Source organism: Chanodichthys erythropterus, chromosome 10 (assembly GCF_024489055.1).
Source record: "Chanodichthys erythropterus isolate Z2021 chromosome 10, ASM2448905v1, whole genome shotgun sequence".
NCBI classification, from domain to species: Eukaryota; Metazoa; Chordata; class Actinopteri; order Cypriniformes; family Xenocyprididae; genus Chanodichthys; species Chanodichthys erythropterus.
In genome coordinates this window covers 45,190,427-45,211,670 of record NC_090230.1, presented here as the reverse complement: position 1 = coordinate 45,211,670, position 21,244 = coordinate 45,190,427, and the positions used below count along the sequence as shown (strand labels likewise).

The following is a 21,244-nucleotide window of genomic DNA, read 5'->3' as shown; positions in this document are numbered from 1 at the left end:
GGATGAAAAAGGTGAGACACACACACACACACACACATATATATATATATATATATATATATATATGTATGAAGAGTTCATTTGCAAAAACCGATAAACGCCACTTTTAAAAAAGCTGAGCATTATTCTCCATATATAGCACGTTATGTACCCTAAATCCATTTTGTCAGAAAAGCTGGTATTGTCCACTGTCAGGCATGGCAAGTTCACGTTTTACAGCAGAAGCCGACAAGCGCCCTTGTTGTTTGTGTGCAGAAACCGATAAGTCCGTTTTAGCGAATCAGCGCACAGTATTCAGGTCAGGTGACAAGGCTTCTAGTCACTTCAAAACGATGCGCTAGCTGAGGGAAGTTTTGTCAAAGTTGACTAAAAGTGATCGAGGATTTATAATTTCGACTCCTGTAAGTCCTTGAACACCATACACTACTTACATGCTTAAACCTTGGTTGCTCTTTTGCGTGTGTGTGTGTGTGCATACAGTGAGTGGATGGCTGTGTGTGTGTGTGTCGATCTGTTAGTGAGTGTGTGAACGTTTGTGCACACATTTTCATCTCAATCACAATAATGACCTAACGGTGTTTGCACCCCTGCAACTGAAAAATAACTGATTACTATTGTCTTTTTAGAGCCGTTTTCCAGCAGTTGAATTTTGTTTGCGTCTGAATTGTTCTCCTGTATTCACTGTAAAGCTGCTTTGAAACAATCTGTTTTGTATAAAGCACTTTATAAATAAGCGTGATGACTTGAAAAAATAAAAACAATTTTAAAAAGCAGAAATTCTGATTAGATTTTTGATTTTAGTCTAGATTAGATTTTGGATTTTAATCTAGTTTAGATTTTGGTCCTTGTCTCATTTTTTATGAAGTTACTTGTGGTTAACATTGTACTATCAATATCAGCAACTACATCAGCCAAATATTGCGAAAGTGATATTAATTTACACTTTAGTGGAAGGAGATCACTGCGGTCCCTAATCGAGCCAAGCTCACAGCCATAATCAATCACTGTAATGACAGACAGGCCAATCCACCTCTTAACCTTTGGGCTGAAATAACATACACTCAGGCAGACTGCTGACCCAGGAGTCTTCATTATGGATTCAGTATCAAAGTGAGCTCATGCTGCAAACAGTGTTAAACAGGGCTGTCAATGGTGCTTTTTTTCTACCTTTTTAAATTGGTCACTGACTGTCAGAGAACGGTTGTATAGTGACTGACAGGTACAGGCCAGTGTAATGTACCAATCAGAGCATGTTTGTAAGTACATGAGTCTCATGGTTATCTTGTGAGATCATGAATACTTCACATCAGTAATGATCTAAAAGAGGAAATTAAGTACATACAGAATCACAAGAGACAAACAAACTAACCCGACATGCCATTCTGAACATACATGGGACATTTTTGAGGAGACTGAGCAAACACGACAGCAGATGTCTGGGTGTTTATGTTGGCCACCAATTTAGTGCCACAATTCACTCTCCACTCAACACCTTGTGCTGTGTTTGTTGCTTTTATGGATGTGTGTGAATTGTGTGATTGTTCAGCTCAGTGGATGTGTGAGGGTTCGTCTCCCACAGATGGCTAAGGTGATAACTGCTGCTGCCGCTGTTTAAAGCTGGTCAATCTGCTGTAATTACTGTGATTAACACAGAGATGTTTTTCTAAGCACTTGTGACAGACACACAGCTCCCCGGGGCCCTGAAAACACACACACAGCTACTACCCATCCCACCCTCACAAACACATTACTGTCAGATCAATCTCACACACACCTCATTCACTCCGTCACACATCGCTTTTCACTGCCTCTGCTCCAAACTGGCAAGCTCCTGCTGTTGTTAATTCATTTCCTTTCTGTCTGTGTTGAACACTTGTTTTTTTAGCACCCTCATAAATGTTTGTGAGATATCATGTCTGAATGTATCAGATTTGAGTCTAGTCAATCTGAACATGCCTATGGTGCCCAAAAGTGTTGCCAACAAGCATCTCACCTGGTTTTGAAACACATCCTCTGTGTGTTCTCAAACTTTCTCTCTCTGATCCCATGACAGATGTGTATTTCAGAGTATGTTAAAGAGTTAGTCTCTGTGTGTGTGTGACTGGTAGACTCTGGCAGAAGGATAGATTTCTTCCATGGTGAGGACAAGTGTTGATCCCTCTGAGAACAAATCTTTATATATCCCTGAGGATTGAGATCATGTGCACACATTGAAACAAGAGAATGCTCTGACAGCAACTGGGAATTTTACACACACACACACACACACACACACACACACACACACACACACACACACACACACACACACACACACACACACACACACACAGAGCCCAGAAGAGTGTTAACACACTTGCTGCAAACGTATCGAGTCACTCAAGGAAAGAGGCATAACTCTGTCTCTTTATAGACCTTATAGACCTCACTATAGACCTTAGTCTGTGTATAACCCATATTCAATTTCACCCTGAATGAGAATAAGGCTGAGGAATAGAAGTACAGACCACTGATATAACTTAGGCCATGCAGGCTATTGACTTGTGTTAACCAATAGCCAAATAGCTTTGTTTTAGCAAACTTGGTCTGACATCACTGTGATTTTTATGATCAAATCCATTCTCATTGGATAAACAAGTCCTGCCCTTTAGTGTGTGCTGTTGAATATCCTATTTTACTTAGAAATACATCACATTATGGAAGTAAAATGGGTGGTAAACCGCAATTCACATTCACTTTAAAGTTCTGCATAATGTGTAATTAATAAATTAATAATTAATAAAATTGATTATTAATAATTACAATTAATAATTTCCAAAATTGTTTCCAGAATTTTTATTATATTTTATAATTCCATTATAAAATTGTGGAAAAGAGTCATTTTAGGTGTTTATCAGTTGAAAGACTGACACACAAGTACACAAGAAAATGATTAAAGAGTATGATGAACAAAAGTACAGTCCACTCAGTACTGAGCAGACTGTACTTTTTGTTCATCATACTCTCTTTAATTTAAATCGTCCATTTACTGACTAGTCTAGCACAAGAAAAAAACTACAGTGTTTACAAAATTATAGCTCTCTAATTTGTTTTGAAAGAAAGGAAATTGTTACATCTGACTGTAAAATTTAGATGATACAGCTGTTCACAGAGCAGCTGCAGTGATAGTGAATACTAATGTAAACATGCAGGAACAGACAAAACACCAGCAGCACAGTCAGAAAGAGACAAAGAGGTGATGAGGGAGTCGAAGTCCTGTCCATCAGCACGACACCTTCCTTTTTTTAGCTGCACGTCTTGTGTCAGCTAGCACAACATTTAAATATTAATGTCTAGGGCAGGAAATGCCCATATTTAACCAGCTACTAATACTTTTCAGAATTATTTCAAAATTTTCTTGAGATTTTGTCATTTTTTCTACTTCATACTTCACTACAAAAAGTAACAAACTTTGACAAAAATGTATTTCTTGATTATTTTACAATAGTGAATTAATAATGTGTAAATACAAATTCAAAAGTATATACAGCTATGGAAAAAATTAAGAGACCACTTAACATTGATTTCTGGACTATATATATATTAATATGACTAATACTTATTATTATGATTATTATTACTAAATAAAATGTTTAAAACTATTATTACTATTGTAATAACACTATTTCATTATTGAAAATAATAAAAAAAGCAAAACAATATTTAAGAATAAATATAACAATTAAAATAATAATAATTTTAATAAACAGTAAAAAAACTTTATTTAATGGGAAACATAATTTCTCATACGCAACAGAAATGGCAGCTCTTAACAGTTGAGCAACATAGTGGTCGCACCAGTGCGATCTGTAACAAAATTTAGTCGCATCAGCAGGAAAAAAAGGCTTCATTCTGGAGCCCTGTTTGTTTAGTAACCATTGCAACTTCACTTTGGAACTTTTTTAAATCTTGAGTCAAGAATAAAGATAGGAAGTTTCTGTAATACAGCCCCAGGGGTCACATGCAAAAAACAACAACAACAACAAAAACATATTTAGTATAGCTATCTCGTAGCAGATGTTAATTTCACCCTGTCTACACATTCTCTGTTAAATAAACCCTCTTATCTTTCTGAAAAGCAGGTAACTAATGCTCTGGGTAAAAGCTGGTAGGACTGTAAATATTTACAGCTTGTATAGCAGCCATGCAAGTCAGCATCCATTGAGAAACCAAACCTGAACTGAGTCTCCAAGTGACCTTGTAGTCATCAAAGATTTTAATAGAGGACACAAGAACATTATATCAAACAGATGACCACTGTAAAAAGTGAGATAGTTGTGGTAAGATCCTGTTGCAGTCACAGCGTTCAAAGTTCAAACACACACACTTTCACACTGGCAGATGGCGACAAGCACACCATAACTGACATGTAACCCTACTCAGACTACAAAAAAGGATTACAAGACACCTGTTTACTGTCAGTAACCAAATGGAACAGAAATCGGAGTCTTTCAATAACCTTAACTCCTAGCTGGTATTTCAGTGATTCATGAACTAATGAAGTAGCTCTAAACTCAGTATGACAAAGGAACACACCAGCAGAGATTATATTCTCTCTCTCTCTCTCTCACACACACACACACACACACACACACACACACACACACACACACACACACACACACACACACACACACACACACACACACACCTACCCATCTAGCAGGTCCACCTGCTGATTGTGATGGCTGTTTTGTCCTGCCATATAACTAGTGTCATGTGCAGTGGTTGAATGACACACACAGCTTCATTTGGTCCCAGTGGTGAGTGGTTTAACCCAGTGGGCTGTACCATAGTGTTTAAGAAGGTGGAGAACAGAGTGTATGTGTGTGTGTGCTTTAAAAACTGCGTGGTAGCAACTATTGCTGGAGAAAGGGAAGGACCTGACTCAATGAAGAACAGTCAGACTGACATCACCTACAGAGATTAATAACAACCCCACTGGGTGCTTACAGCATTCTGCACAAAATAAATGTTGGTCAATACGTCAGATGATAATTAATGGTGCTTGATACAACAGTTAAAAAATAATTGTTTGCTTCCAATAAAAATGTATTTCAATTTCCAATGTATCATTTATATAATAAATATCATGGGGGTTGGGGCAAGAAAAAAACATCTTTTTGTACATGCATCAGCAAATTATTCGCAGAAATTTTAAGCAAACAAGTTTAAGTTTGCTTGTTGTTTATTTACTCATTTACTTAATAATTCAATTAATTTTATTATGACAGGAAATTACATGGACAATATGTAAATCAATGTCCATCATTTTGTGAGCAACTGGTGATAAAAATAAATGCCATGTCGCAATATTGAAAATATTTCCATTTTAAACCATGAAGGCGAGCTAGTGGATATTACACAAACAATGTGCAAACTTTGCATGAGAGTTATGCAGGTGAAGAAATCTCAAATGCCAGTCAATTATTCACTACAGCAACTGAAAGTAAAAAGCTTTTGACTGAGCTTTTGGCATGTGACGCTGCATTAACAGTGCATATTCTCTTCGAGACGATGCAAGATGAATCTAATTTATTTTCTTAATATTTCTCGTGTGGCTCATAGTGAGAAAAAATTAGCATTTTTTTAATGAATCGAGAAGTATTTTGTGTTAAACAAGTTTTTTAAATGAGCAGTATGCTATCTAATATTTTATTATCCTCACAGTGGTTATGCGGTTATGCGGTAATGCGCTATGATATTGTGAGGAAAATGAATTGCAATATTAATTTAATAATAAAAGTTACATAATATTAAGAATAATTTAATAGCCCTGTGTGCCCATCCACTATACGCAACTGTGAAAGGATAAACGGCATTCAGGCATGGAATCAAAGCAATTACCTGTTTTATCCAAATCCATATGCATGGACCGTTCAGTGTTCAGCACTGCAATGTACGAGTCTCTCCTGTCTCATGATGTTTCTCATGTGTTTTCAGTCTGCACAAGCAAGAAACGTTTACTAGATTGTGGACTAGCTTTGAATCTCTGACAGTGGCCGCGTGCAGCTGAATTTTTGTGACCATGGATGGTGTGCGTGCACGGGCAAAGGAGTATCTTTGAAAGGCTTGTGCGCTCTACTGTGTGCGAGATGGATCGTAGCGAAGGAAATTAAGTATACCTGGGCCTAACCCGCTCAAAATTGTAGTGGACTGTAGCTGATGGCTCACATCGGGAAAAATATGGGGGGGGGTTGGGCACACATTTAAAATGTGTATTTGTGTGCATATTAATAAGTGAGTGGCTGCAATTGTTACAATATTAACACTTTGACACCAACTGAATTCCTCCTCTTTAGATCATCATTAGTGGTGTGTCCCTCAGGGAACTTCAATCAGTCCTCTCTCTCACTCAGGTTTCACAGCTGAATGTTTTAATCCATTCAAACAGGGCAGAAATTGCACTCAGTGCCTCTCTGTCTCTCAGTGTGTGACACGCGGGACAGAATGCTGTCCTTCACTGAGATCTCTGGAAACATAAGCCCTCCAACAGCCCACCAAAACTGGCACTTACCAGCTCACACAGCCTGTGTGTGTGTGTGTAAAGCCCTCTCATTACCCAAGACTCATGTTTCAGTAAGTTGGGGATTAGAGACACACATGCTGTTTGTGTGTGTGTATGCCTAAGGGGTGTTAGGACTGAGCCACCTGGAAACTCAGCCTTCCTAGGGCATGGCCGTAAACCAATCCTTTGGCTCGACCTGTTGCCAAATAAACCCAGAATCCAAAGCAGAGTCTCTTTCTTCTCCCTCATTCCCATGTTAGGATCTCCTTTTCTTTCCCTCCCTGCTATACTTTAACAAATCCTTCCTTTAAAATCAAACACAACTGGTCATTCTCGCGTTGATCGAAGGAAACCGGGGCTGAAGTGAGTGACGCAAAGTGGGTGAAGTATTCTGTGTGTGTGTTCTATACGTCTTTGTTCGTTTATTTGAAGTGCTAAGGGAAGCCAAAACAGCCAGCTGCCTCGGTAGTCTCTCAACACACCCTTCAATATGACAGAGGTTGGGAGAGTCGTTGGGCAACCCAGGACCCCCTTAAACCCTACAAGACCTTGGGTCGGGTTACTATTAGAACAAAGCAGGCTCTGTGCAGGGCAGCACTCTCAGAGGAGGCAGCGGCTCAGATGGACACATTGACACACACATACTTGTGACGGGCCGAGTGTAGAATCACATAACATGTCTGAGTCCAAGGGAAGCAAAGTATCCCGTGTGTGTGAGTCTCCAGAGTATATGTTGGTAGGCACTAGCCATCAGAATTCAATGCATTTGCGTGTGTGTTTTTGTTGTATATAATCTAAGCAGCAGCCCGCAGCTGGGTGACTTGTTTGCTTTTCCAGCATCCCCTAAGCCCAAGCATTGAGGCCCAAACTGAAATGTCTGGTTTAGGATGTCACTGTTTGAATAAAACTTGATGCACAGGATAAAGGCTGCCATTTAAAACCGAAATCAAACAGCTTCTTCTTTGAGCAATGTAATCTGGAACAGATGGTGACAATCCTGCGAATGGGACAGTTCTTCATAGAGCTTATGAAACCACGGCCCTGGTGTGGAATCTCCCATAAATGGAAAATAAATTGTGATAAAATGGAACATTTCACACTTCATTAGTGCTTATTTATATGAAAGCACACATTGGATTTTCCCTTTAGCAAAGAATTCTCTGGAGCAACCACAAGCTGGCCTGATTTGAGCATGGTCTTCAGGAGGCATAATTTTGCTCTATTTAGTAGGTCTATGGGTATCACACTTATAGAAACCAAGGTAAGCTAGAAACAATACTGTGTCTACAAAATAATACATCAAAAATTCTTTCTAATAATTGAAAAAAGTAATTTCAAAAGCATCTTGCTAAGCTAATGATGTGATGTGAATACAAACATAATTAATGTTTTTAATAATAATAATAATGTATGCTTTGTGGAGAAAGCAATCCCAGGAAAAAAAAAAAATCACTTCCTGTCCTCTCTCCTAAAATATCTAAATAAAAGAAAAAATGCCAAAATCTTTTAAAAGAGGTTCTTGGGTATGAATCTAACTAGGCTTGGTTCACACCAAGAAAGATATGTACACAGTGGTCCACACTAGTGCTGGGCATTGACACAAATTTTACAATTTGATTTGATTTTGATTCACAAGCTTGTGATTCGATATCGATTAATTGGAGTATGTATTAGGTACAGTCCATGGCAAATTTTTTCAAAGAAAAAATCTCTCTCAACAAATGCTGTAAACTATACACACCTGGGCAAAAAAGGCAAAATATTCAGTGGTCTTTTAATGGTTTTAACCATTTTAACCACAAATCACTGGTCAGGAAACTAGCAAGAATTACACAAGAGTATTGTTCCATCCAATATTAATGGCTTCAAACAGTTGAGTAGTTGAAAAATGTCTCCCAGTTCATTTGAGTTTAATATGTGACCAAATATTCACTATAGGGTTCAAATCTGGACTCTGACCAGGCAAAAACATGAGACTGATGGACTTGTTCTCAAGCTACTTCTTAATTGTCTTTGCAATTTGGACAGGAGTATTGTCTTGTTGAAAAATAACATCTGATCATTCCTCTTCAGATAACTTTGTATAATATTGCCATTCTGTAATATTCTCCTGTACTCTAAATGTCTTTAAATGTCTTCTCACAGTGAAGTAGCTCACCAATACCAGCAGCTAAAAAGGGTTCTCACACAATGACACCTCTTTCTCCAGGCTTCACTGTGGTAGAAATGCATTTATTATTATATATCTCAGTAGATTTTTAAAAACACAGCTCTGGAGCATCGTCATCTAACTTGTGTTTCATTTCATTACACACAACTTCCCATATTCTGCCAAAAACTTAATGCTGTCTTTGATGTTTTTTCTCCATTATGGTATTTATTGTTTAAATTTCATAATAAAATGGAATTTGAAATCTTGAACTTTGTTTTTATATCAAAAGTAACAAAGCACAAAGCTTATTGCGAATTATTGGATGGGAAGCATGCTACAAAGTTTTGTTTATTCATCAACTGAAAACAGCATATAGACTTTGATGTTTACATAGAAGCATAGAAGTTTGATTCTTGGGATTTAAGAATCAATAGTGGTTCATCAAAATGAGAATCGATTCAGATTAAGAAATCAATATTTTTAACCCAGCCCCAGTCCACACCAATGCACAGTAATTTTCTGTTTATTATAAGTGCTCTTATAATAAAATGCTATGTCACCTGCTGCTTTCAATGCTCTCTTAAGCTCTTTAAAGTCAGGTGGATTCTGATTGGATGTCAATGTTTTTATCATTCATCAGATGGAAAAAAAAATGTTCTGTAAAGCCGTTCACACACTTAACGATTGTAAGGCCGATTATGAATGTAAATTGATACTTATGACTGATCGCGCTCAAACACGTCCAGTCAGAGTCAGTTGCGTTCAGTCTGCGATTACAGTCGGTGTTCAAATTCCATGTGTAAGTTTTGAAATCTGTTTCAGTCGCAGGAAACAATCGCTGTATGTTGAGCTGAATGTTTTAGCTAGTCATTAAATGTGTGCACGGCTTAAGTGATTTTGTCACTATTCTTACATAATTAGAATGATTATTAAAACGGTATGGTTATAGTTATTATCCTTAATTTTAATGTTCTCCATCTTGGCACACTGCTGCTCTGTGGGACAGTCATGGATTGAGTGATTGCTCAAAGGGAGTTCTCAGACTTCTGACTAACATTTCAACAGAGAATTTAGCAAAAGTAATGGAAACAAAGAGCGACAGAGGTGAGGGCAAAAGGTGTTTATTTTTTAACCCCGATAGGTATGAGTGAGAGTCAGCAGAAGAAATGCTGGGAGATGGAGGGAGGCTTGAGTTAGGAAGCATAAATTCTTTAGGGAGCAATTAATACTCTGCTTTTCCTAGATATGAGCTCACATTCTACACTCAGTCTGTTCACCAGCTGTGCCTCTACAACCAGCTCTACACCCATTCCCCCCCGCACTTTCCAACTGAGCGTTTCAGTGTTTACTCGTTGAGTGAGGAGCTCTCTTCCCTGAGGGACCACAGGGGTGGCAAAAAGGCAGTTATCCCACCCAGAAGGTAGTCAGTTAAAGTGTCTATCTTCAGCTACTAACATGGGTCTCTCTCTCACTCTCTCTTTTTAAAGGTCACAGTTCCTGACCAGCTTGATCCTACTTCAGGCTGGTGCTCATCTATAGAAAAAACATCTAGCAGCTATGCTAGAAAACTCCTTTACCTCCTGGACTTCATACAGCTGCAACAGCTCCTCTTTCAGTCTTAATGGCACACAGTTGTGTCTATTTGTCTTCAAATCAGAGACTTCAGCACAAAACGCCCACTAACTTGTATCTGGAGATTTGGATAAACACATTAAGAAAATCTTAAATCTATAAATCTATAAGATGTCTTACAATCCGTGATGATGACAGAGAGCCCACAGGCAATTAAACCGTCTCTTCAAGCAGCTGGACCTTAGAAAACACTAATGATTTCCCAACATTATAAGGTTATGCTAAGCAAAGTCTTGGTCTGACAATTTAAGCCGTAGATCTAATCTTTCATTGGTTAAACACACAGGCCGGAATTTTAATAAATATTTCAGTGGAGTATTGAGAAAGAGATTGAGGGGATTACATTTATCTACACATGCAAGGCCAGACGAAAAGTGCCTCAAAAACACAAACATACATCTGCAAAGGTGCCTCAAATTTGTTTTAGAGGTGCTGGGGTAAACTGAACATATATGAAGTTAAGCAGTAGCTGATACAGGATCAGTTAGTCCAACAATTCAGACAGCCCAATTGGTGCCAGATAAGTAGGAAATGGTGAAACAAACTGAAACTTGATATTTAACCTAACTGACCTGTGACCTTGAGGACAGGGGCATGATAAGTTTAACATAATCAGGAGAATGTGTTACAGTATTTGTGCTCACTACTCTACTCTTTGTCTCTTTCCATCAGAATATTGGCTGTCCAGAGGCCTAATTACTGTTTCTTTGAGGTTTTTGTTAAAATATACTTAAGCGCACATACAAACCCACCTTGTTGAAAGCTTGCAACTAATCGGTCTGTTACCACAGAGACCTCGAACTGCCATATGCATAATTGGACAAAACGATTAGACTTGGGAAATGAAAAAGTGGGAGCTGGAGGGAAAGAAAGAGACGGGAGAGAAAATAAAATAAATGTTCATCTTGTCCAAACAGAGGGAACAGGAGCTACAAGGTGATGTCATCACAGGTGTAAGGCAGGGTTACAACCACATGGAGCCTTTTCACTTCTGCTTTCAGTATCTGTCACTCATTCATGTCAGTCAACCACTGTCAAGTACAATGCAGGTGGTAAGACCACCAGATATTTTACATACAGACTTTTCAGATTAAGCACAGACAAAGAACATACTAGTCCACTTTGAATTGCCAATTCATTGTGAAATTTGTTCTGAAAAACGCATAAACACACACGTACGTTTGTTTTTGTGAATTGTGGGGACATTCCATAGGCATAATGGTTTTTATACTGTACAAACCGTATTTTCTATCCCCCTACACTACCCCTACCCATCACAGAAAACTGTGCACATTTTTACTTTCTCGAAAAAACTCTTTATGATTTATAAGCCTTTTGAAAAATGGGGACATGGGGTATGTCCTCATAAGTCACCCTCTCCTTGTAATACCTATGTCATACCCATGTCATTATACAAATTTGTGTCCTGATATGTCACAAAAACACACACACACACACACACACACACACACACACACACACACACACACACACACACACACACACACACACACACACACACACACACACACACACACACACACACACACACTAACATTCAAAAGTTTGTGGTAGGTTCATCGGGGCTATTTATTTGATCAAAAATACAGTAAAAAACAGTACTGTTGTGAAATATCATGATTTAAAATAACAGTTTCCATTGAATATATTATAAAAAAAATTTTTTTTCCTGTGATGGAAAAGCAGAATTTTCAGCAGCCATTACTCCAGTCTTCAGTGTCACATGTTCCTTCAGAAATCATTCTAGTATGCTGATTTGGTGCTCAAGAATCATTTCTTTTTATAAATATTATAATAAATATTATAAAATATTGAAAATAGTTGTGCTACTTAGTATTTTTGTGGAAACTGTGATACATTTTTTCAGGATTTCAAGGTCTTTTTGACTCAAGCAATCTCAATGAGAATTAAAATTAGAGACTGTCTTTGTATGCACTCTAACATGGCTGAGCTCACCATGGCATCTGGGTTTACCTTTAGACTTACATATATTCCAATCCACAAAGGTGCACTGTGACACTATGAGTGATTCAAAAATCTTTGCTCAGTTCTTCTCTGATGAGACAATGTCATATAAAAAGAAGTCCAAAAGTGGTGCTAGCAGTTGCCATGTGCCCCTAAGTAGTAGGCGCTACTTTTATCTCTGGAGTGCAGCCCATTTAAATGTTTGCACATAACTTTCATTTAGCTTGATGGCTTCCAGACTCCCTGCGTTTAGTGTGACATGTCGGATATAGTAATGTTTACACAATGACTCGTCTCCCTGGCCTCTCTTTCTTCCTCTCTCTCTGCACCCTCCTCCAGTCACCAAGATGGATGGATTTACTTTAGTCCTTCAACCTCTGGGGTTTGGGAACAACCTCAGAATGACCTCTTTAAGAGAGAGGGACAAATTGAGAGAGAGTGTAGGAGTGCAGTCATGGCTGTGTTATGACTACAGGCGGGACGGACTGAGATGATGGATAGCATTAAACGAGTGTCTGACTTCCAATTCATCACCAGTTCCAAGTCATCTCCACCTCTCCTCCCAGCACTGCTAGTGTGCGGCTCTACTTAAAGATGTGTTTTAAAACACTCTTGTTCCTCATGGCAGGAAAACCACTTAAAGCAAGCCTACTGGAAAAACAATAATCATATGGTCATACAACAATGCTTACTCATACATTAGGACAACCACACACACACACACACACACACACACTCATGCATCACTGGGCAGGCTGTAAGAGTGGGTGGTGCTATTGTTTGCTGGCCTTGGGCAGTAAATCAGGATGATGCCCATGGTGTGTTAACCTCTGTGTGTTTGTGTGTCAGGGGATGAGACATCACTGCAGACTACAAATGCAGTGTGCTGTGAATTACAGCCCATCTCTCATCAAACACACTTTCACAGAGCCATAAATTACAGCCTGTCTCTATACAAACCATAAAGACTTGTCCACAGAGATATGTCGGGTCAAGATGCAGAGAAACTTGTAGTTCAGCATGAGGAAGCCTAGTTGAGTTGACAGAGAACAAATAATCAGTTACCTCCCCCAAAACAGACAGACAGATGTTCTTCATTGATCCTCAAAGGAAAAATAAAGAAAACAGGAAGCTTTGACTTCATCAAACATTCATTCCAATTGGTTAATCAACATAGAACAAGACAACACAAATAGACAATCCGAGAGACTGCGTACATTATCGACTAAAGATGAAATGTTAAAGCAATCAGAGTTGGCTTTTGTGTAAACAGACCAGCAGTGTAAACAGCTTAGTTGATCATAATAAAAGCGATCATGCTTTGTCATGCTTTAAAGAGAAGCTTATTTGCAATGTAGACTTTGAATGGCCTAAGGTCATTACATGAACAACTTGTTTTACAACAGTTTTGTGTGTGAATCATGCTCTGTTTATTTAAAGGCTTACATATGCCTCATCCAATCAGATTCCAAAGTTAAAAATATCAATTTTATCCACCCTTTTTCTAATATAAGAGCAGTCCATTGTGATGCTTGATGTTGCAAACTGGTTATCATATTATTTGAATTAATATCATAAACATAAACACTGGTTTGTAGCACAAATGGTTTTACAGTTTACTGCACTTTGTTATTCTAGTTATTTTTCTACAGCATTATGAATCTGAAGTCTCACACATTCACAGGAAATAGCTTGCTTTATGAAATAAAACAAAACAAAACTGCCTTTTATGCCAGTGTCAAGCACACAGAAACTGGTATGCAAACATTCATACTAACACACATACACTACTAAAGCTTCAGACATTTGTGAGACTACAGCACTCAACGAGCGCTCCGCTACCTTAAGAGCTCTCCACATCCATCCACCCAGCTCTTAACAACTCTCATCTGCCTTAAACTTCATCTCTCAGCCTCTTCTTTCCTTCTCTTCATCCTCTATTCCCTTCTTTTTCAATCTCTCGACAATGTCATTGTCTGAGAAATTACACCTTCCACACAGCCTCACCGGAGTCCTGCTCTTCAGATGAGCGCTCAGCGGCCTGCATGCTTGCTTGTGCCGTTGGTTAAGCCTGTCTGAGCTGGACATACAGTGCTCATTCACATACTGGCCAGGTTCTTATTTTTATGTACAAGCAACCAAACTACATACTAAACATACATAAATATTACATTGTGCATTAGATGTGGACCACAGAAGACATTGTGTGACTGGTGGTGGTAGCTAGATTTAATTCAACGCATGACCAGGCATAAATAAAACAGCACTCACAAAATGGCTACCTTTTGTGTCTTATGAATGATGTTAGAAATGAAAACAAATTCCATTACTGGGAATTATTGCCAAACAAATCAAAAACAATCTGTTTAGCGGTCTGGGCCTCTGTTGTGGTGCTCCTAAGTGGGACACTGACAGCATATTGAGATCGCAAAAGAGAGAGAGTGCATGAGTTTTCTGGAGAGGGGTCTGTAGTGAGAGCTCTGTCTTATCATCCAAGTCCAAATGTGGCCAACACAATGTCAGACTCAATTTATACTCTGCAAAAAACATGATATCAGACATTTACATTGTGAAATGAATTACTTCATAATAACAATGTTAACTTACACTAATTTCCTTAATTGATTAAATTAACGTTCAATTAATCGATTAATCGGTAACCTTGACCTCTTAAATCCAAAGCAGGGGGTTCTACTAAGTTATCATGTTACTTAACAAACACTTGCTTAACCAACACAAAATAGGTGTTGTTTTAAAGCTTAGAAGATTGGCATTACAGTGAGTATAGGGAATATAGGGACCATCACTTAACAAGTGCTTTTAAATTTGATTACATATTAGAAGTGCTCTATTTCATAGCGAGAAAAAACTGCTTCACATGAAAATAAGATCTGTAAAATCATTGTACATAACAGACTTGTGTTATATATCGTCATATATCTATGCACCATAGAATAGGAGCGCACAGCTGAAAGAGCGCTTGAAGATCATCACTCATCAACCAGTGTATGATTACTTCTTGTTTATTCTATGTACTTTAATTGTGGCGTTTACACAAGTAAGTAGCTCTTATGTTCAGTAAAATCACTTATTTGGAGGTTTTTTTGGACCCTTAATTAACTGTTTCAAAATAAATGGCTAACCTAACCTAATCCATTGCAAGGCTTGAGGACATTAATGCATTTAGAATATGCAACTATGGTGCACTCGCTTCATTTTTCCTTGTGTGTCTGCAGCATGTGTTTTGTGCATGTGCTGCACACACCTCAAAACTATGCACTCTAATGATGACCTTGCTTAATAAACCATTGTAAGTTTTAAAGATTAAATTATTATCGACAAATAATTGATCGTCTACTAATCGTTAGTATCCCTTTTCATAATTACAATCAATGTTCCCTGTAATTTTTGTATGAAAAACTATGTTTGTAAACAGTTTGGTACCACTTTGAACAGCATGGAAGGAACAATGTAATTACAAAAGACACCTTATTAACAATCAAATATACATAAATATGGCTATGGAGTCTAAGAATCTCAGTAGTTAACTGGTCACAGTTCATTTGAAGGACCTTCATATGGCTGTTCTCACTCTAACTTGATCCAAAATGGAGCAAAAAGGCTTCTTAGAAATGCAAGACGCGGGCAATGAATACACTAATTGAGGCAGGCCGGTTGGCAGCCACCTGCAGGCTATGTGAGAGAGACAGTAATTAAGTCGAACATTTAATGATTCTGCTTAATAGGAGTGAGAGATGGAGCAATGAGGAGAGAGAAAAAAGAAAAAAGAAAACAAGCAACAATTACACAAAACATCAGGAGGGAGAGAAGAAGAGGAGAAAATAGGAGAGCAGAGAAGAGGATCTAATTTGCCAAAAGAACATGTTAAGTGGGAATCTATGTAAACAGACTGATCAAACAGGTTGACACTCACAAGAAACGTACTGTTTGTCACACAAACACAAATTAAGCAGAACAAGATCAACTCTAAGATATCTTGTCAGGGCCATGACCTAGCAGTTAGCATATTTCAAGTCTGATGCTTGATGCCAGATTGAATCATTTCTTGACCCTTTTGCCTCCAACAACTTTTTTATTTCTTCCACTCCAGTGCTCAAAACGGCCTACAGGCCGATAAATTATCTAAGCTCTTGTGGAGTTTGATCTATATATTTCCCCTCAGAGGTGACAGTTCCCCATCATCTAGCTGTTGAACTTGGCATTTTGTGAGCATCAAACACCTTGAGTGTGAAAAACACAACAGCGAACCTTTTGTTCTAGGCTCCAGGCAAATATTGACATATTTTCTGTTGCCTGTCTCTCTGCTCTTCAGTTCTGCATTCTCTTTCTTCTTTTGTTTCTAAGGGTTAAGAGTCTGAGTGATGGGTGATCCTCTGTAACAGAGAGCGGCGTCCAGTGTACACTCACCGTCTAAAACCCTCCAATAAAAATACCAGTTCATTTGCACCTGTGCTTTGGAGGACTATCCTCTTTTCTCCATCCCTCTTGCCAATGGAAAGATTTACATATGGCAAGGAGAGAAGAGGACAAGGGGACGTGAAGGAGAGAGGGTAAAGAGAAAGAAAAGACACACATTTAAATGGAAATAGAGTCTGGAGGGAGACGAAGTGGCCTGGCAGTCAGTGAGAAGAGAAAGCATATTTGTGTACTGTTTCCCAAGCGCCAGCTTTTCAGAAGCAGAGGAGGCGGGCATGTGTTAGTTTAAGGCGCATAAAGGGAGTTTTAATCCTTTCAGAGGGTTCGTAATGGCCGCGGAGAGGCGTCTCCAGGAGGGAAAGCCTTTCCGAAAAAAGGGTCGCCATTCAGCACCCCTCTGAACCACACAAATCAAACCTCTAAAGGCCTTCAAAGAACAGAATGTGGGAAATGTGTTTGGGGTCCCGAGGGAGTGAAGCAAGGGGGAAAAGGAGGAAAAAGGCTTGTCGGCATCAATCAGTTGCTCTCTCTCACGTCCTCCCCGGGGTCAGATCTCTTTCCAGCCTCCGTCGCCCCCTCCCCACCCCACCCATCATGCTCTCCATCCTGGTAACGCACCATTACAGAGGAATGTGGATTCACAAGGCTGGGCTCCATTATGTTGGCCTGCTCGGGGTTTGTAAAATGGGGGAGCTCAAATTCCAAAGGCTTTAAGAGCAAATTAGCGGTGTGCTGATGGGCTCCCGCTGTCTAAAGACACTGAGGTTTTAAAAGCAACTCAACTGACTCTGCTTTCAATGCCTTGGATCCTTTGACTTGCGTGTTCTTACCGCAGTCTCAACATGAACAAACTTCCTACGCACATGGCAGGACGTTTACATGCACACAAAGAACAGACGGTGCATACGTCGCAGCTCCTCACTGTATAAATAAAAAGCGTGCTTTTAAAATAGACACGGCAAACAATATCACACACGCGGAGTATCAGATCAGCAGGGTAGAACTGCTTCTTCTACTACCGTCTGTGCTGCAGATCCAGCACCTTTATTTAGCATTTCACAACTAATCAATTTCCATAACAGAAGCCAGACGCCGCTGCACATGGGACCCAGTGTGTGGCGTTTACACATGCTGCGCGCCTGAAATGGATTTTCTCATTCATCACTCAGCAGCACATTGGGATCTGTTTAACAGAGTGGCTCAGATGGATTTCTCCCAGCCCATACGCTGTGAGAAAGCACGGATACAACACACTGTGTCTGTCAATGGAATCGCAGTCAGCCTTGAGGAAATGCGTTATTTCCCATGCCGCCCCGGAAAGCAAAACACATTAAATGTAATCTGAATGTGATATTGGTAAATAACGTTGTCTAGAATAATGTGATGGATTCTAGTTTGTCTTGTAAAGCAGCAACAATTGCATGCTGATTCAGGTACTCATACATTATAAAACAGTATAGTGTTCATTTTATTTACATTATAATATTAAAAACTGTCATCTTTAAGATTTAATTTACAGAAAAAAGCAATCTTTTAGAGTTTGTGCCTCTTTGGGACAGGTAAAATCTGTCAACAGCAAGTTCACTATTACAGAACTGTGATTTACACAAGCAATAACAAGCATATGGAATAAAGAAAGACCACCATACCTTTAACTGCAGCTGTGCTGAAGAGTTTCTCTGAGCTGGCATCTGAGCCCTGAGAGAGAGCGACAAAGAGAGAGTCAGTACATCTGTTTCAGAACTAAGCAGGTGGGCTTCATCATCAAAGGTAGCGCAGCACTAATGAGCGCAAAATTTCAGTCACTGCCCAGAGCGGCCACTGGATGGCACTGTGGGTCCATGCGCAAAACGACGCGCTGCACTTGAAACGGGTTGAACGCATTAACATTGCTATGTTATTGTGCAAACATCCAGCGTTGCAATTTACACAGCATTTAGGTAATGAACGCCTATTTAAGTGACAATGTGGTGTCAAAGGGGCATCGGCTAATTCAATTGGCTAAACAGCAACAAAGATAAAACCATTGCAGTCCATCCATTAGCATCTGACCTGGCTCTCCACTCAGTCATTCGAGAGGAAAATAACACAATGAGCTATGTGCACTTTTTAACAATTTTGCAATTATTAAAGCAATAACAAACAGAAAATCTTTTGCGTGGAACTTGTAAATGTGCATTTTGTACGTACTTCTTTGTATACACAAGAATATATTCACGGAAAACAGCTCATTTGAAGGCAATTATTCTGACAGGTTAAGCAACACTATATCCATGTCCAGCTCGAGGCAAAAAACGATACTGACAAGGTACGACAACCTTCCCAAATATTTGTACATTTTGAGTAACTTACAATTAAAATTAGCTATGTAAATAAAATGTTAAGGTCATTTAAAGATCTAAAAACGTCCACACTAATGATAATAATAACAACAAAAATAACGTGATGTGCATTCATTAACACATGACGTCCACATAACGATGCTTTCGCTTGACCGCTTTATTCAAACCACAACCGAAAAACATCTGGCAACATTCACTGCAGAGATTTCAACTACAATTATCCACGACCAACGACAAGAAAACAGCGCTCCAAATCCTCCAGCCATCGAGTAATCCTTGAAAATGCTTTAAATTCCCCTAAAACGTCGAATGACATTGTGGTAATCGAAATATGAACTAAAAATCCATTTTTTTTGAAGGACATGAAGGTGCGGTGTACCTTTTGATGTGGCGAGGTTGGCACGGAGGAAAATAAGTCAAGAAATCACTTTTAGTAGGTTTAGAAAATGCGCTGTTTCACATTCTGCTTGTCAAACAATGTAATCCATAAACAGGCGGCGAATTCCTCTCGCTCCCTTTGAGAGAATGACAGCCATGCAAAATAAGAAGCCTTTTCCCAGGGAAGAAGAAGAAGAAGAAAAACATCCAGAGCTCAAAGCGATAGAGGCTCTCGGACAAAGGCAGCCATGTGTCTGGTACCCAAGAGCGCAGAGAAGTGGAGAAATCCCTCAGTTCGCCCCCTTCGCGCGAATTGGCCGTTTGAAATCCTCGCCAACCGTCGCTTAACGGAAGCTGTCGCTTATGATATGTGCTTTTGTGTCAGGGGCGCGCTCAGTGACAAACCATCCGCGCGCCTCTCTCCCGTGCGCTCGTGCAGAGCTAGAAAATCCAACAAAGCGTACAGTATTTTCCTCCTATAGACAGATTGGGTGGAGTAAAACCGCACTAAAAAGCCCGACCGCCGCTTCCTTTCCTCGAAATCGTCGCTGGTTTTAAGCTCGTGTCCCGTCGCTGGCTCCCGTTCCTCGCGCAAGTGCTGCCTGTATCCACACAAACTCTCTCATTCACCCACAGCGCGACCGGGTCCTCCCACTTCCTGATTCTAACCTGACTTCATTCAGCTCCTACCCCCTGCTTCTTTTTGCCTCACACACACGGAGCGTGCTGCTTCCTCCGCTCAGCTTCACCGGACAGACGGTGCGTGAGTGCGCGCGCGCGGGCGTGTGTGTTCGGTGCTCAATGAGAGCTACTGGCAGCGGAGTCCTAAAAGAGTGCAAACAGGAGACGGAGCGACCAGGAGGGAGAGAGAGAGAGAGCAGAAGGAGGAGGGAACTGGGATAGAATGATATTCTTTTACTCTCTGGCCGAAGTGAGATGATGTCAGCTGCTAATGAATTTCCCAGTAGGGTGCAGCTACTGTGAAGGGGAGGGAGACAGAGACTCTCTTCATGAGCAGCAAACACCTCTCTGGTTCCCTCAGCCACAGCCTTCCTTCATTGGGGTTAAAGTCACCCAGGCTGACCCAGAACAGCACTGTTTGTTCGGCTGAATAATCAGCAGGGGGCAAAGATTTGCAAATTTACAGCTGTTCATAAGTATAGTATTATAAGGCACGATCACATTTGCTGCAATTTTGCTGGGAAAAAGGTCCACTGCCCACTGTCAATAGTGTAGCAACGCATGAAAACCACTCACCCAACAGTCACTTTCAAAGCAAGCAGCATTCTGGTGGTCAACGTGGCGAATTTCCGTAAAAAACTTCCCCCTTATGTGAAATTCCGGATAACATGGATTCTTGTTGAAAATTTTGCCAAGCAATGGTAACTGTGACAGCACCTTTAGAAAATAACAAGATGCACTGCGTATTGTTGGGACTAACATATTAAACACCAGGAAAAAGAATTAAAGACTAAACTGATCAACCACGTCTCAGCTGTGGCAATTATACGCTAAGACCAGTCCTAATTGTGTTTCCAAAGCATGGTGTAATATTAACCTCCTTCCCCCAGGGTTTGAGGAAAAGCCTGAAGATCTAATTCCACTAAACTCAGTCCATGGCCACACAAACCCAAACAATCCAGCAATCTTCAGATAAAGCCGGACATTCCTGGAAAATCTCCTTAATCGGACTGATTTAGGGTCCCGTGGCTTAGCAAACCAGTATTAACCCTTTGCACTGAGGGTCAATGGATTAACAAGGGGCTCGCA

General features: G+C 39.7%; 1 protein-coding gene across 8 annotated transcripts in view; it reads right to left on the bottom strand.

Annotated features, from left to right (window-relative positions):
* Positions 1–21,244, bottom strand: part of auts2a (activator of transcription and developmental regulator AUTS2 a) — a 386,587-nt gene that overhangs the window by 21,842 nt on the left and 343,501 nt on the right. For 7 of the 8 annotated variants that reach the window (XM_067397877.1, XM_067397880.1, XM_067397882.1 and 4 more), the window contains one exon: positions 18,404–18,452. In XM_067397877.1, coding sequence (XP_067253978.1) covers positions 18,404–18,452 — 49 coding nt within the window. Of the gene's footprint in view, positions 1–4,694; positions 4,775–18,403; positions 18,453–21,244 lie in introns of those variants that run through there. The other variant, XM_067397884.1, reaches the window with a different exon arrangement.